At 43.5% G+C, this 18,122-nt stretch overlaps 1 protein-coding gene across 2 annotated transcripts in view; it reads right to left on the bottom strand.

Annotated features, from left to right (window-relative positions):
• Positions 1 to 6,814: 6,814 nt before the first annotated feature.
• The window catches only part of UBAC2 (UBA domain containing 2), a 99,861-nt gene continuing 88,553 nt past the window's right edge, over positions 6,815 to 18,122 (bottom strand). For both annotated transcript variants that reach the window (XM_040584451.1, XM_040584452.1), the window contains exons 8-9: positions 12,301 to 12,423; positions 6,815 to 9,021 (exon numbers count right to left, since the gene is read on the bottom strand). In XM_040584451.1, coding sequence (XP_040440385.1) covers positions 8,914 to 9,021; positions 12,301 to 12,423 — 231 coding nt within the window. In that variant the 3' untranslated portion in view covers positions 6,815 to 8,913. The remainder of the gene's footprint in view (positions 9,022 to 12,300; positions 12,424 to 18,122) is intronic.

Genomic DNA, 18,122 nt, shown 5'->3' with positions numbered 1-18,122 from the left:
CAGCCCCGCCTGGCTCCGCGTGCCTGGCTCTGTGCTCAGCACTGCTGGAGCCGCTGTCCTGGAGCAGAGAGGCTCCTTTTCATCCCAGCCCCAGAGGAGGCAGCTCGTGCAACCACTCCGGCTGACAAACACAGCTGGGCGTTTCCAGCACCGCACCATGCCACCCTTCCATGCCTGTCCTGCATTTCCTGAGGGGCCAGTGGCTGCTGGTAACCACCATGGCTGTCCCTGCCTCTGCCCCCTTCCCCTGTGCTGTCCTGGAGTGTTGGGGCGGCATCCTCGCAGGCCTGGGGGCAGCCGGCATGGAGCACACAGACTCAGGGCATTTCAGGAAAAGGCTGGGATGTTACTTCTGTGCAGAAAGTCACCTACAGCTCCTTCCCTACGCTGACAAACAGCAGCTCCACCCTCCCCCTGCCTACCATTTTGCTCTTGCACCCGGGCGCTGCACAGGATGAGCAGTCAGTGCAGGGTGTGTGGGAGCTGCCAGAAAAGCTCTTCCTCAAGGGAGCAAGGCAAGACTGCAAATTTGCAGAGCTTCAGCGAGTGCTGCTGCCTGTGTCTGCTGCTCAGGCGGCTGCTCCTTCCCCAGGGTGTCCTTCCTTGCAGCTGACAGCACTGTGGTTGCCCTGGGACCCACAGCCAGGAAAGGGATGCCGGGGCTGGCCTGGCTTGAAACGTTTCCCACCCCCCTTTAACTTGACTGGAGTGGAGGAAAGGGGACGAGGACTGAGGGTGGCCTTACGTGACCTTGACTGATCTTTGCTTGAACCCAGCACCCTGACAAGTCCAAGAGCCTTGATAAGGGCAGGTTACATGTGACTACGCCAGAGCAAGAGGAGCCCTGAGACATCAGGTTCCTGTCAGTGTTTGAGACTGTGTGATGAGGAGAAAGTCTGCAGGAGCAAGGACCTCCTTGGCTCTTTTGTGAAATTACTGGACTACGATAGAAAAAAACCCAAACATGTAGGATTCCACAGTTCTTGGGGTGGCTGGTCTTCTCTTTGAGGCTGGAAGGGACAGCGACATGAAGAGGAAAAAAAGCAGCTTTATTTTGCTGAAAAGTAAACCTGAAGCAGTTTCATGAATGCACACTTTTCATTAATGCAAATCATTATTTGAGGTAATAACCTTTATTATGTCTAGAAAGTTAGTAACAGTCACATGCAGCCCTTTATTGTTCTAAATGCACATGAATGAGCTCTTGGATGATGATGGTTTTCCTTGCAGTATGGGTAACCGTGGCATACCGGAAGCTGATGAAAAGGGATGCTTAAAATAATTCAGGTGGGGAAGAGACTCCAGTAGGTCCTTTCAGGAGGCTGAGCCCTCCTCAAACAGGTCTAACCTCAGTGCTGGCCTGCAGAGAGCCTGTGTTCTAAAAAGCATGTTACAATGGACAAGGAAGAGCTGGTATGCAGTAACGCAAGGATATCAATGGTCTGAACACCCTAAAGGAGCCTGGCTAGGCTGGTAGTTGCTGTACAGTTATGCGACCAACTTGTGAAAAGAAGTGTTGGCTGGAAGGGACCTCTCTGCATTGCCTCATCCAACAGCCTACTTTAAGCAGGACTGTGGCTGGCATGTCAGGCTGGCCATGGCTTCATCTAGCCAAGGCTTGGAAACTCCAGGCAAGGAGACTCCCCGCATCAAGGTGAGGGCTCCGGTGCTGCATCGCCCTTCAGATGGAAACATTTTCCCCACTGTCTAGTCTGAACCTCCCCATTCACAGCTGGTGGCGGTCACCCCTAACATCACCTACTCATGCTGAGAAGAGTTGGCTCTGTCACCTCTGTAACTTAAATTCCCACATGACTGTGGCGGGGCTGCCAGGAGACCAGCGGTATGCAGCTGTTGGTCCCAGCCAGCCTCCACGTGAACGCTGGAGCAAGGTCTGCAGCGGTGACCAACCCTCCTCGAGACCAAGGTGTGGAGATGTTTGGCCAGGCTGGAGCCTATGGCTGAGGCAAAGGCAAGTCCCTGACGAAGCCTTCTGAGGAAAAAGTGCAGTATAGACATAGCCTTGTTTTCTCCTTACTGGGCTCTGGCTTTCCCCGAAGTACTTTATTCACAAGGTGTCCCCCACCTCCCCTCCTGGCGCCACCAGGAGCCTTGCGGAAGGCGGCGGGCGAAGAGCGGCCCCCGGCGGGGCCCGGCTTCCCTCCTCGGGGGCCTTCGCCTTTGGCGGTACCCACCCGGGGACAGCGGCGGGCAGCTGGGGCGGAGGGGACACCCCGGGGACGGGGAGGGACGGCACTGGGGCAGAGGGAGCAGACGGGCCCGGCCCAAGCAGAACTGCCTGAGGAGCCCCGCAGCGCCCCGGCCCGCCTGCCCGCCTGCGGGTGTTCCCTGCCCGCCCGACAACGGCGCCTTTACCCCAAGATGGAAAAGGCGGCGCACGGAGCGGGGTCTCCAGCGGCGCAGTAACACCCTGCGCCTCACCCACCCGCTCCCGGCACGCCGCCTCCTCTACCCGGCCGGCACGCCGGGCAGCCAGCCCCGGGCCCAGCCCGCCCACCGCCATAGCCCCGCTCCCCTGCGGCCCCGCGCCGCCGCTCCCGCTCCGCTCCGGGCCCCGCCGCCGAGCGAAACGCCTCCGAGGCCCCGGGGCTGCCGCCTTGGCCGGGTGCTGAGGCGGAGGGGACGCCCGGGGCGGCACCCAGCGCCCGCCGCGCTACCGCCACCCTGCGGCCGCGCCGGCGCAGCGGGAACGGGCCGCGCCGCGGGGAGGGGCGGCGGCGGCTCCCGCCGGAGCGGGGGGTGCAGCCGCCCTTGGTCGGGGTTCGAGATGCACCCGCGAATGCAAACCGGACAGAACAGTCACAGAGGCGGCCGCCGGCGCCGGGAGCCCGGTGCCTCGCCCTGCAGAGCCCTGCCCTGCCCTCGCCCCGGCCGGCAGCCTGCCGCCATGCCGTCTCCTTGGAACCCGGTGAAGGGCCTGGGGCACAAGTCCTGTGAGGAGCAGCTGAGGGAATGGGGGTTGTTTACCCTGGAGAAAAGGAGGCTGAGGGGGGACCTTATCGCTCTCTGCAGCTGCCCGACAGGGGCTGTAGGCAGGTGGGGGTCGGTCTCTCCTCCCAAGTAACAAGCGACAGGACGAGAGGGAACGGCTTCAGGTTGCACCAGGGGAGGTTTAGGTTGGGTGTGAGGTAAAATGTCTTCACAGCAAGGGTGCTCAGGCATCGGGAAAGGCTGCCCAGGGAGGTTGGTGCAACCACCATCCCTGGGGGTGTTTGAAAAACGCACAGATGTGGCACTTCGGGAACATCGCTTAGCATCGCACATGGCAGTCCTCAGCGGTTGGACTCTAGGTTGAAAAAGACCCTTAAGATCATAAACGATTCTACGAAAATTGCATTTTTACCTACAGGCGGTGAGTACACTTTTTGTGGTCGCACACTACCGCACCTGCATGCAGTCCTACAGATTATATACGCACACGACACAAACTCAGATTCTCATAGCCAGCTCATGCCCTGACCCTTGTGGCTCGAAGCCCCTTGTGAGCCAGACGCCCCTAACACGGTGCATTTCAGGTTTCTCCTAACTTCTGCAAAAGGGTGACAATCTCACACAACTGAATGGAGTACAGACAGTTGACAGGATCTCTGCAGACGACCTGCCTGCCTGTCGAGCTGTTATCTTGATGGCAAAGAAGCACACGGAGCTCAAACAGCACTGCTGTCTCGCTTCGCAGCGGTTCCCAACTTTATGCTTTCAGCTAAAAGCATAAATTTCCAGGAGAGCACCAGGGGACAACAGCTCCTGGTTGCAGTTACACATTCCCTGTTGGTAAAGTCCCTGTGCCGTACAACACATCTCTTCAGCCTGTGCTTTAAGTTGTCCTGAATTGAAGCTATTGCATGTCGTGACATCCATCTTTGTAAGTCAGTAAAATACTGTCATGTAAAAATGCACTTATCTACTCAAAATAAAAGCTTCTCATGGCTGAGTAACAAGCCCTGGTGTGATTGTTTGGGCTACCTGATGTGGGGAACGGTTTTCTTCTCAGAGGTGGATGCGTGCCTCTCCCTCCTGCAAGCAAAGCTAACGTTCAGAAGTGGCAAGGGACAAGCACAAGTCCTCCGTCCACCTCGTTTATACAGGACCCCTTTGTTTCCCCTGGAAATTGGTGTGTTCTCACGGCACAGCAATTTATAAATAACCGTTGGTGGGAAGAGCAGAGGGATCTGTGAGGAGCTGTGCCCCTTCTGGAGCAGGTCTCTCTGCAGCTGGGATGGGGTGCAAGGAGAAGAGTCAGGTTGACAGGACCAACTGTGCGCTGAAAACCAGAAACACGCCTGCTTTCTCACATGCTGTGGCTGACATGCTTCAGTGCAGAGCTGCTGGGATGACACTGCTTTCTCCCTTGCTACACGCATCATCTCATGCAAAATCGACCAAATAAAATGGAAGGATTCCCCTGCTGGACACCACTGAAAACAACAGATTTTCAGTACAAGAATAACTACAATATTGTGTACCTGCATTTTACTTCTGCCAATCCTTTCAAAATTGAACTAAGCACTATGTGACATCCCACCCCCCTTCCCTCAGCAGGCCTTTTCTTTTTGTCCTCTGCAGCCCATCTTCTACTTTGTTCCTTTTCTCCAAACTCTCTGGTTTTGCTCGGTTCCACCTCCCTCATTTCCCTCAAACCCTCTCCTTTGCTAATCTGAAAGGACATTTATGATCCCTACTTACCTTTGGTCAAAAGGCCACGGTCCTGGAATTCTTCCACCCATTTTTAAAGTCTGTATATTCCTGCTTTCTCCCATGCTATCATTCAGGTTTAGAAAAAAAATCCCCTATAAACATGTGTAAGCCCAGCTAACTTTTTGTTTCCTCTTACAACTCTCCTTTCAAAAAAATCAAATGCCACCAGCTGAGCTATCGGTTTGTTGAGATTCTCAACAGCCACACCCATTCATCAGGTCATACTGTTCCTCTGCTCCCATCATTCGTTTCTTTTCTTCTATGTGGACCAAAAGCTATCGGTGGCACATACCCTCTTTGAATTTCAATTATGAGTGGACTTCCTATGGTCAAAGCATCCCTTTACATATGGAAACAGGAGGAATGCAATCTTACTAAAAATTAAGCCAAGCCCAGTATATTTTAAGTAAGCATATACATATAGATACACACACACATCTATATAAAAAATACGCACATATGCATATATATAAACACATATAGTGCTTGTGTGTTCATGTGACTGCTAATAAAATAGCATTTATACTCATTTATATAAAATACTTATTACTATGGCTACCCAGTTAAGGAAGGCTAATCTCATTTAGGTTCTTCTTGTGGAAAAACACATGCAGGAGATTAATTGCACTTATCAAAAACCTCAAATAGTTCAGATGAATACCGTGCACTTCTTTATCCTCAGATGCAGTTCCCCTACAACATGAAAGTTGTCATTCTGAGTGTTTTCAAATTCGGGTGCCTTGGCAACTGCATAGATACTCCAGATACACACGTGTTTGAGAGATGGGAGACTTTGAATACAGACTTTTAATTTTCTTCAACAAACTCTTAGCTCCAGTTAAATTCAACAAACCGATACATAAATATTCTCATTCGTTCTCTGTATATATACATATGCATACAGGCATATAGATGCATATATATATACATACACACACAAACAGGAAAGCCACAAATGTTGCCCTTTCCCTAGTACCCTGTGATTACATTTTGCTTGCTTGTTCTTCTGTTTCAGACAAAAATAACGAACCCTTTTCTCCATCACATGTTCACAAAGGCACCAACAAGCGCTGGACAGCACAGGTTGGTACATGAACCAGCTGCGACAGTCCATGCGCTCACTAAGTAGCAGGCAACTGCCAGCGCTTGTTTTGAGAGAGGAGAATAGTTTTGGTAGTACGGAGCCCAATCCTCCTGCATCTTAGCAAAAAGTTAAGGCTTGAGAACCTGGTGGCTTATCAGGCAGATTTCCACAAATACAAACCTCACTGTGCGTGTATTTCAAAGTACCACATAACCATCTAGGAAAGTCCCCAATAAATTACTCCGATGTTGTCTCAAAAGACAACATTCCCAGTTTAGTAGAGAAATGTTAGCTACTTTTCTTTCAAAAGACCAAATCTCGGCTTTACTAAAACCAATGTGAATTTCCCAGGGACTTAAATCCTCTCCATATAAAAGTATTTTGCATTCTCTTGTTGCCTAAAAAAAAAATCTCATTGTGTCACACACGAAATAGCAACTGTGTGATGAGATACTCAAAACCGTATTGGACAAACATTGTGTAGGCTGTGAAGAACACGTTCCTCACATTCCCAGAAATGGTCCGTGAAAGTTTTACCATCAAGTGGAAACAGAGTTGTTTTCCAGCTCTAGTGTGTGAATTTTTCTTCTGTACTTCTTGCATGAAACAGGAACTGCACTCAACGGCATCTGAGACCCTTCCCTTTACCACTTCATTTTTTTAAATTGGAAATCACAACCCTGGAAACTATTCTCACAGATATCAAGGGGAGTTTTCAACTGACGTCACCAAGACCTGAATTTTACCCCTTACGACTGACCATGTTTTGTGAAATGCCCAGCTAAATGGGGTTTTCCACACAACTGTGACATTTGGATACCCCTTGTACAGATAATAGTAAGAAAGGATTCAGACGTGGAGAATATCCACTTATATGTTCCAGATGCCACTCAACATGCTTTAAAATTCCAAGGAATAAAAGCTCTTTGTGCTTGTCCCTAGAACAGGGCATGTTTAATTTAACCTGGGCTAGGTGGACCTTTATTACCTACAGGCAGAATTTGACTTCTGAAGTAATTCACTCGTCTTTATTGTTACTTTTGATAAAATATTTGTGAAGGAAGAATCTGTACATTTCAAAATTAAAACCTGTGTATGTTTCAAAACATTTAACTAGTTTGCATATACAAATTATTGTAGTGCTTTTCCCCTTACGTTTGCCCTTTGCTTTGTAAGACAGCAGGTTTCCAGAGTTCTCTGGGTACAGAAATGTCCCCAGCGTACACACACACAGAGCTGCTCAGCTTCACACAAACAAAACCTTTCAATTAAAAAGCAGACCCTGCTTAAATACTGTGATCATAGCAGCAAGCCAAACCCTGAAGGAGGTTGACCAAAGCCCAGGAAAAACATACAGTCATTCAAAAATTTCCTTATTTCACCCACTGGAAAATACTAAAAAAAACCATCCAGACATTGACTTTATTAAAAATTACGTCACGTGCCAAAAGCTGCACAAATCTGCTGTTACTTCTGGATAAGGACCTGTATGCCTGAAGGACTTTTTTCAGTTTTCAGTCAATTAAAAAATAAAACTTATCTCCCTCTCTCCCTAGATCTGTCCTATAATTGCCTGGCATATTTTGCAGGCTGAGTGAGACTGCGCAGATCTGTACTTTGGAACACACATGTTCATTTGGATTTCCTAAAGATCCTCCTCTCCCCTGTATTCTTTCATCTCCTCCCCTCTGCGCCTGCTAGTGCCTTTGTTATGCTTCCAACGACCTATATCTTACTCTAAATGTATGTATTAAATATGCCTGTGTGTATATAAATAGACACATATACACACAATATACAAACACAAGTACATACAGAAACATACATTAAATGCTTTGAGATACATGTGTAGATTGTTTTCATGGAGTCGCAGTTTGGAAACTTGTATTACTTCAGCTTGGTTTTATAGAGATGTTCACCTCTCTCCACCCTACCTCCTGAAACTCTGAAGGTGCTAATACTGAAGGCTTCTGAGAGTCAAGCTGAGCAAACTTACTTAGCAGTCTAAACTTCAAAACCAATACTGTACGACCTTGACATTACCGTCCTGTTAACTCCTGTGTTAAACCTGAACTGCCCTTAAGGTTAATTATTCCAGCCTGTGATCACCAATAAGTTGCTTCAGACAGTGAGGATTCAGAAAATGCAGGGTCATCCACATCTTTGACAGTAGAAAACTAGAACTATTATATATAAAAGTTAGCTTTTTATCATTTTCTTTTAAGACAGTATGTAGCCAGCTCAAAAAACGAAACCAGCACATAGGACACTGAGCATATATCCCTTGTTACAGAAGTGTCTGAATTAGACGTGGAAGTCCCTTCAAATCATTTCAGTTCTGACCTTACTGTATCATTTGATCCATCCTTATTGCTTCCAGTGAGTATCTTCATGACCTGTATCTGAATAGCAATTCACTCAGTTTGTAAAAGTTTAAATGTACAGCGGTCACTTACCATAGCTTGCAATATGCACATGAATTTTCTCTCACCCTATCTGTGTATTATGTGCTGAATGACAACTTTTATTTAAAAAGGAATTAAAGAAATAAAATATTACAGGCATTAATAAAACTTTCCAAGAATGACATAATAGCCCCACAACCCTCTACTGAGTTGAAAACAAAGCGATCTTTAAACCTCGTATTACTGTAACCAAAAATCAAGTACTGTAAAATAACATGTAAGCTAGAGAAATTAGACTGGTAAATGAAGAAAATATAATTTTTCTTGATAGGTAAATCAAGTTGTCGTTGTTGTAGCTTATTTTCCTAGTCATTAAGTATGATAACATGTCTAACAAGGACTTACAAGAAAAAACCACCTACTTTATTTTAAAAACAAATATAGGTGATATCCAGTAATAAGTAGAAACTAAAGTTACTTTGAAAAGGATAACCAGACTAGAAACCACCAAGTGATCTGAAGGCTGGGGAAGAGTTCACGTCATTCATCATTCGTTAACATCACTTTGAATCACCAGTCACACGGAGCCAGTTCCTCTTTTCTGATGCTCTTGCAGGGACGACCTTTGTGAGTCTGTCCAGCAGGTGGCTTTGATCCTCTTTCAGATGTGTACAGCCCATTGAGCGAGTTCCTTCACACAGAAAACCATCAGTGCTGCAGTAGAAAATTAGTGGCTACATTTAAGTCATTATTTGAAGCCCTCAGAGCTTCTAGAGCATCGCCCCTGGAAAAGCCCATTTCCATAAGTCGTGCAACCTGGAAGAGAAATAATATAACACCATTTTATAACCAGCGTTTCATTCACACTGTGTGCGCATTAGTCATGTTAGCAGTACCAGACATCACTTTTCCCCGGATCACACTGTTCAAAAGTGTACCTTTCCAGAGCATAAGCAAGCATGGCTGAGCACCATCACAAAGATGTACCTGGGACAGCATGCTTGAAAACACTGCCACAGAAATGACTGCTTTCTAATACTTTATTCAAAATCAACCATTTGCTGAAAATGCCACACCTGCGTTTTCCTAGCCAGTCCAGTTTCGAAAGAACAGTAAAACAGAAAGTATGGCTACACATGTGACAACTACAATCTGACCCTGGGGCTTGGTGCTCTTGACAGGAACAGGACCTCAAGAACCCAATGCTGACCAAAATACAGAATTTTACAGCAGATGCGAAAACCTGTTCTAGACATCCTAGCTTTCCTTGAACAGACCTATTTCTCCAGAGGGCATGAAAACACTCAAACCTATTCATACTAGGTGTTTTTTAAAATAAACCTGAAAGTTAGCTCTAAAACAGTGGCAGTACAATACACTTGAAGTAAAAATTTTGGAAGGATTCTACCTAATCTCAAAACGGCGTAAGTCAATGAAATTTGACAGAGGAATTACCTGGAAAAGGGCACATTAAGAAAGTGATTTTGGTAATCAATAGCCACTTGGCCATCCCTCTCTATAATATCATGTACTTGGCACCTAACCTTTTTGCTCTGTGCTAACAGGTATCCAAACTACCACATGTAAAAAGCAATGTATGTATACTCAAATCTAATTTATGGTTAAATTCCAATCTACAATTCTCAATCAGGTACGACTGAAAGTCACAATATAACTCATTTGCTTTTATAGTTAATCTTCCAGAGAGGGGCAAAACGGGGTGGGGGTGGGGGGAGCAGTGTGTAAAATTAACTGTGGCTGCTGGCAGCATAAAGCATTCCCCACGCTGTTCCAAAGGGCCCTGTGACCAGACACCACAGCTCCTGAACCTGGAAGCCCAGGGCTACAGGAGCTGTCTGCTTGTATGGAGCCTGCAGCAGCAGAACGAAGCTGAGCAGGAATGCAGCAGAGGCTGTTTACGTCTCAGGAGGAATCTTCCCAGGGTGCAAGAGCAATGTGCATTAGCACTGAAAGTACTTTAAAGGCCTTTTAAAAGAAAGGTGCTATTTAAGGTAACCTCCCCTTCCTCTAAGACACCTCCACAACTTTCAGTATTTTTAATCTTCTCTGCTTTGGCAGTTTGCTGAGAAATACACTGCTGCCAAGTACGCCCGGAGGTGGGGGTCCTCCTTTTCTTAATCTAAATACACCATTACAAAAGGTTTGAAAACGGCTGCCTTGGTTGTCCGAATATCAAATACAGTACTGATCGTTTTTTGTGCCTTTCCTCCTTTTTCCTCCCTTACCAGCCAATGTCAGTTTCTCACCTTCTTGTAGAAAGAGAATCGAATTTTTACTTTCAACACCTCTGCAACAATAGTGTAACTTCAAACTGTATTTCGTAACCTGTAACTTTCTAAAGTTTCCTCTGATTTTTCATCTAAGATTGTGGGTTTTATGAGAAGAAGGGCAAGCAGTGGAATAGAAGCTAACCACAGAAATAAGTTTCAGAAGAAAGGTTTTTACTCCAGTTGCCATGAATTCTAACCTTAAGAAGCGGTGGATGGAATGCTCATTTTCTCATTTACAGAAATATCCAGTGATTATCACAAGGAATAGATTGTAACAAGGAAAAGCTCTTTTCATCTGAGTATATATTAACCACAGGAACTGAATACAGCTCCAGGAAACAGAGAAGTATACTAGTAACTGTAATTTAAGGTGCTAAAAAACCCATAAGAAATGCAGAGTTTTGTACCAAAAGCGTTGCAAAGGCTTGCAAATTTTAATCTGAAGAACAGAGGAAAACTTTGCATTTCTGCTCATGCAGTTATTAGCACAGTTCTGGGAAATTCAAGGTGCTTGTATTACTTCTTTCTTTGCAGGGTAACTAGACAACATTGCAAATGACAACAATCAGGTGAGCTCTGCGACTTCAATGCATGAGAAAATACAAGTGTATATTGCCTTTCTAAATCTTGGCCTAAAGGCTTTGGGTAAGGATCCAGCATAAGTCAGACTAGTAACTATTCCATTAGCTCCAGCCCAACAATAAAAGTTCGCATAAGCAGAATTTTTTCAATAAAACAAGTAAACAAACCTACGCAGCAGGGAAACCTTTTGGTCCACTCCATACTTGGCACCAAGTAGGCTTCCAGGCTGACCAAAACTAAGTTTCTGGTCTCAGGTGTTCATTGGTTCTTAAGAGTTTCCCTTTTTCATTTTTATTTTTTTTCTCTTTTTTTTTCCCCCTCCATTTTTGGATGTAGCCCAGCAGGTTTGCAGACAAAACCACTAGCGCAATTAAAGTTTTGAACATTGTGAACATAATCTAACCTTGAATCAAAACTAGAAATGAGCTCTTAGCAAAGATTTCTGTTTGGAACAAGCTCATTTTAAACTAACTAGAAATAACAGCATGGTGCTATCAAGTCCCTAAAAAAAGGAAAAAGGAAAAGAAAGATTCACCCTCGAAACCTACTCTTGTTCAAGGGTAGCTGAGACCTCAGACTATAAAATGGCTAATGCAGCTGACTTCAGATAGGCTACAACCTGGAGAACTTCACTGCATGCAATAAATCCTAAATACAGAAACAGGACTAATCTTAAAATCCTTAACATTTCCTAGAAAATCATCCTGTCTTTTCAGAATAAAGCTAACAAAAGTCTAAATCTCTACATCTACAGTAAGTCTAAATCTATACTTGACAGAAAAGACAAACTTCTCTGTGGCATCAGCATGTGAAATCAGTCAACCACATTATTGAGGGAAACATCCAAGTTTTAGACCACAGCTGGCATAACACTCTCATTTCCAAAAAAATACGTGACTGAATAGGAAACATATAATGAAATCAAATTATCCTTCTTCCTTCTCTGAAACATTTGTGAAACCATCTCAAACAGTCTCAGCTGTCTTTTAAATACGAAAGACAAGCAGCTACACACAAAAGCAGAAACTACAGAGTTGATCTGCAACTCTGGTTTGGATGGTAATGACAATTTGCTGTCTCTGTATTGCGACCGTTATCTGATATTCTGATTTGTGCTGCTATAGAGAACGTTTAAGAAACTGTGTCAACAGATGATAAAAAATTAGTAGACTTAATTCCTAACCAGTTTTTTAATGCCATTTTGAAACAGAAAAATGTTTACCTGCTCTTCAGAAACCTCGGTAGGTGGAGGTGTGTCTTGTTCAGACGGGTGATGATCTTGGTAATTCACATTATGTCTATGACGTAAAGGAGGAAACAGTCTATTCCAGTTAATCATCCCACCCTGAAACCAGACACCGCTGTCAGTGTTTGCAAAAAGAACTATAGATATTCTTAAACAAAAGGATCATTCATCCCATGTAATACAAAAGACAAATGTTTTGAGTAACATATTTATAATTGAAACTACAAAAAACTGCTGCAGTCTCTTATGAAGTAAGAATTGGTTACTGCTTTACTAGTTATTTATTAGAAGTAATCACTGCAAACTGAAGTTTGGAAAAGTGCTAACATGAGGAGGAAAGGATGTTTCACATCCACTGTGAAAGATTTGGTTTACTACAGTGCTAGATTTCTGAGGCTTAAAGACCACTGTCTTTACTGATAAGGATTTGCCTGGCAGAGATGCAACAGCGGGTCCTGCAAGTGCTTTGCAAGACTGCTGCTGGAGTTACCCAGAGAAATAACTAGGGGTGGGGGTGGGGTGGTGGGGGGGGTGGAGCAAAAATGAATTCTCAGTGCATCAGCAAAACCACATGAGGGAACTCAGAACAAGTCCAACCTTCAGGATACCTGTGATTTCTACTCAGGTCATTACTTCTGTGACACCGACGTGACTGTTACAGACAGACAGATCACCTCACCTAACTTCCGCATGTTAAATACCATTGCAAAATCTGGCTGTATTCCAGCACCAAAACATTTTGTAACTGCATAGTAGTAATACAAATACACAGCGGTAACGTACAGATGGTGTAAATCACAGAACTGAAACTTTCTTTTAACAACCAAGCTTCAACTCTAGTAATAAGACAGCTAGAATATAAAGTACAAATACTAAAGTACAAGCTTTATAATTGCCCAGAAATAATTAATCCTCATTTTATTAGCTTAAACAAACTTTTTTTTTTTTAAGGGATTTTGTATCACACCAAAACCACAGGCCCTACAAGCAGGGAAAAAGAGCAAACCCCACATCTCTCTCTTCTATACAATTTGTTAAAACATCTTTAGCAGTTTGTGTTGTCCTTTTCTTCCTCCCCTGCTCCCTTTGTTACTATGGAGAAGATCCCCCTCCCTTTCTGTATATATAGGACAGGACTTCCTTCCTCTAGTTGCTCTATTTTAGTTCTATAATGTTGTTTCTCAGAAGACCTTCCTCTTAAAGAGTTTTTTTCCTTTCTTCTCTCAGCAAGGGCTCTTCCTGACTTTATGTACCCCTAGAGCATTAAAATGTTCTCTGCTCAATCAGATCACCATCAGCTAAACCTGCTCCCAGACCCGCTGCCCACCCCCCTCCCCCCCCCCCCAAAAAAAAAAAATAATAAATTGTTTATTTAGTTTTCCTGCCCTTTCCTTTGTTTTCTTCCTTTCTCTCCAGAGGAGACCCAACCAGCCCAGACACCACAGGGGGCAGTGCAACAGCACACTTAAAAAACCATTTGGAAATTTGAAAGGCTACCTTGTGAAGCGTTCCAGTCCCTTCTACACTAAAGTGCATTTTAACTTGTGAAAACGTGCACTAGCTAGGAGTCATCACCCATTTTCAAGACAGTTTCCACTGTGAGTGATTCTGAATTTAAAAAGTGATTGCCTATCTGCATTTCTGTCTTGCATACTGTATAAAAAATAAAATAAAATAAAATATAAAATATAAAATAAAATAAAATTAAATCCATGAGGTTTCAACCAAAGGATACAGTATAAGCCCTGCATTAGCCAAACAGTGTAGTGTAGTAAAAAGGAGAACTGGTTTGTGGTTTAAACCCAGAGAGGGATTTCAGACCTCCTACTGACACCACTGCACTACACCAGGGTCTTGGAAAATCATGTCCTGTACTTCCCCTTCTACAATTTCCCCTAACTCAGAACTATGTTGAATTTTAATTCATTAACTTCCAGTTTCTGAAAGTCTACTAAGCTCTATAGTTCAGCAAGAATACTGCACTAATGCTGCTTTGCCTGTTTTTATTCTTTTGAAAAAAACTGAGGAGTAGAAAATAACGATTCCATGGGTCATTCACATTAAATTGGTGAACTGAAAATTGCCAACAGGACTATGACACATTCCTTTGAGGCACCAGAAGTCATACAGAATCATGTATATGAAACATAAAAACTACAGTAAATGTATTTAGCAGTATTCCAGTAGATCTGAAGACTGAAATAAACATACCTTTCCAGCTGTGCTCTCAGCTTCAATACTGAGCTGCACCTATTCCAGCTTGGTTTTGCATCTTCCCTGTTCTGCATCTTCCCTGTTCTGCATGCTGTCACCTAACACTACAAAGAGACTTGTCCACTTCCTTACCCTAAATTTACAATACATTTCAAATTAACGTACACAAAATTCGTTACTTTCAAGAAAAAAATGCAGATTCCTTACAAAGATAACTATTTAGTTTTGAAGGTTTACAGCAAATATTTTGATAACTACAGATGTGGACTGATGTATTCAGAGAAGTTCCATGTGAAAACTGCTAATCCTTTCCCAGAAATAATAGACTAGATAATAACAAATTAGATCAAAATAGCTGTGAAAAGATCTTCTGCGATTGCCCTCAGAGTATTTCAGTTACCTTTGGAAACCGTGACAATCATAACCCATCAGTTCTTAACTATATTAATGAAGTAAGACTATCCAACATACAACAACAATCAGTATTAAAGGGTGAAACTCTTAATGGTATGTGAACAGTAGTGTTTAGGATTAATCCCAACATCATGGTCCACTTCTCATCCGTGTATTACTTTACAAACTGCACCAAACCCAGGCACATTAAGCTTCTTTATCTTACCTGCAAAAAAATTGTTTCCCCTCACAGACTTGCCTCTAATTACATGATGGACGTGCACACAGTCAGGCTCCAAAGAGCAGAGACTCAGGGAACTGCAGCTGGAGCTATGGGACTGGTACTGTGGCCAATCCCCAAGTAAAGGTACGGAAAAATTAGGAAGTGCAGCTAATGTCTTAGATCCACAGAAGATGGAGATCAAGGCTATGGATTTCCAGTGTGGATGGCGACTGTGTGAAGACTTTAAGACAACTTTAACTGTCACAGCAGAATAATACGAAGATCTATGAATTTTAGTTTGACCCAGAGCAAACAGCAAAAATGTCTTAAATGAAGTAAATATTGCAAATTCCAGTTAAAAAATGTGCAGAAGAAGATTTCTAGACCAATACTCTGCCTTGCCTCACAGAAATTATTTTGCAGACCTCATACTTTGCTTTCCAAATCCAGTTTCCTTTAGTTTAGCAGGCAAAGACTGAGTTAATCAGTTGATTGCAAGTATTTGTTACTGCCTGATAGGAGACAATCATACCAAGACGACCATTTTATTGGTCTCTGATAAATTACTGCTAGAAGTGGATTAGGAGAATGCTGGTGATGTTGGGATTTCTGTTACAAGAAGAGAACAGACAAACAAAGAGATTTAAGAACAGACTTGATTTAGCGAATGGGAAAATAGCAGGTCTTCATCGCAGAAAAGGCTGTAAGGAAATGCCATATTGATGACTTATTCTTGGATAGCTGCCAGGGCTTTACGTACTGAAGTTGTGCCTTATGAGGTCACATCCTTGATGTCTTTTTTCGTTTTGGGTTGGGTTGGTTGTTTTTTATGGTGTCTGGGACAATGCTATTTGCAAGGAAAGGAGTATCCTCCTTTCCTACGGAATAAGGAAGAGATACTTAGAGCTAGCAAATGTCTCTGATTGTACAGTCTGCTAAAACCCCAGACATGCCACTTCTTTTCAGGTAATCTCCTTCCTCTCTTTTTGAAAAGCAGCTCTACCTGTTTCCCATATACATACCTGCTATGGCATATTTTGTGAAAACACTTCTTATCCAAAGCTTGACAATTAAAAATACTGTATTACGGACAATTAACAAATAACCAGTTAAGCAGCTGTCACATCTGCACATATTTTAATTAGATTAATTAAAAAAAATTAAAGAAAATGCTTTCTAAAAAGTCCTCTTGAAAGCGACGCATGTGGTTAAGATATTCTGATAATGTTATCTCATATATATGGCTAATGCCAGCTTGCCATCTGTTTGCACAAACAGGAAGCACCTCCTGATATCTGTCCTGTTCACCTTTACTTAACATAACAACCGCAGAGAGAAAAAGAAAAGAAAAAAAAAAAAGGAAATTGCTTTGCATTTCATCTTTTAAAGTAACATTTTAAAATTTGCTACTCTGGAGCAATTACTTGGTACAGACATCAATATTGTCTTCTTTCATATAAGAATTTTAAAACACATACTGAAAGCAAGAAACACTGACTTGCTTTTCAGGCATAAATTTTTCTACAAATTATTGACTTCAAAGTACACATACTGATGATAGAAATTAAGAAAAAGGCACAGCCATGAATAACGCAATGATACCTGCTACCCTGAACACTGTGTAAGAAAAATCAATGACAATGTTGAAATTTCCATTTGAATGTCTAGCCTGCCTCTTTTTGCGAGGACAAAAGACAAAACTTCTGGTTTTTTGCCTTTGCCCCCCCCCCCCCCCCCCCTTTTTTTTTATTTTAATAACTCCCTTCTTTTGAAAGAGGGTAGAAATTTAACAGTATTAGTGTTCTGAGTATCGTTCTTAATGATGGAAAGAAGTTTTCACCAAGGAAAGCACTCCAGGAATATTTCTAATGATACACCAATTTCCTCTGGAAATTTAACCTACAGACAAGTCCCTTTAGCTAAGAGGCTCTGTCTGACTCCTAGTTGCTGCATCCTGAACTTTGACGTCTGCATTGTCCCAGAGGAGCTCATGTGTCACAGAAGTTCAGAAATCTGCATGTGGTCTTTTCTGAAGCCTGATCAGCTATTTCCTTTGAAATCTAGGAGGAGCACCTTAATCTGGCCTCTGAAGCTGCCTGAGAAACAATGGAAGGGATTTCAGCACAGGCATGATGCCTTCATAGCAGCAGAAGCCAGAAATGCCAACGGGCAGGCACATCTGCTCCTTGGAGGCAAGGTGGGAATGGCTGCTTCTTCAACTGCATTCAAAGGAGGTGCAGGGAGTTGAGTGTGCTTCCTTGCACACTCATGCATGCCCTAGCACTTGGCCTTGTAGACCGCTGCTTGTCACAAACAGGAAAGGGTGCCATAATTTGACTCAGACACATGACTGGCTGGCAGTAAGTGAAGAGCTGTGTAGGTACTCCCCAAAACTGGTGATTAGCTCAGAACACGGACAGAGTCAGGCTACTCTGCATTTAAACTGTTACAGTAAGGGTAAATACCTATTCTGTACCAAGCTGTTCATCATCGTAACATCCACTTTTTATTACTGCTGTGATGCAATAATTCAGCCATGAAGGGATGGATCGCTATGCCAAGAAGAAAGAAACATTTCATATCAAGCAGAAGCTGAAAGATGGCATTTTTGAGAACTGATGTTATTCATTCGTCCAGCATCGGGGAGGTGTTGAGCAGGTCCCTCAGACTTTGTTTGCAATAACGAATGGAGATTTGGATCTTCTCTAGACAGTTAGAGACAGGTCTTCAACTGCCTTTTCAAAGCACTTCCTTTTCCAAACTTGCAGGCTTCCCTTACTTGTGTCAGCTGTTCTTCATCCAAACTGAGCTCTTGCCGGTGCTGTGACATCACAGACACGGTCATGGCTACATCAGCTGAAAACACCCACCTATGTCATACTATTGGCACTGGGGCTTGTCAGTTTTCCCCACAGAAATCTCAGGTATATATAGAAAAGTAAGTTCCCATTATTAAAAATTAATCTTT

Source organism: Falco naumanni, chromosome 2 (assembly GCF_017639655.2).
Source record: "Falco naumanni isolate bFalNau1 chromosome 2, bFalNau1.pat, whole genome shotgun sequence".
NCBI classification, from domain to species: domain Eukaryota; kingdom Metazoa; phylum Chordata; class Aves; order Falconiformes; family Falconidae; genus Falco; species Falco naumanni.
The sequence above is the reverse complement of the archived record's forward strand: the minus strand, read 5'-3'. Positions and strand labels throughout refer to the sequence as shown.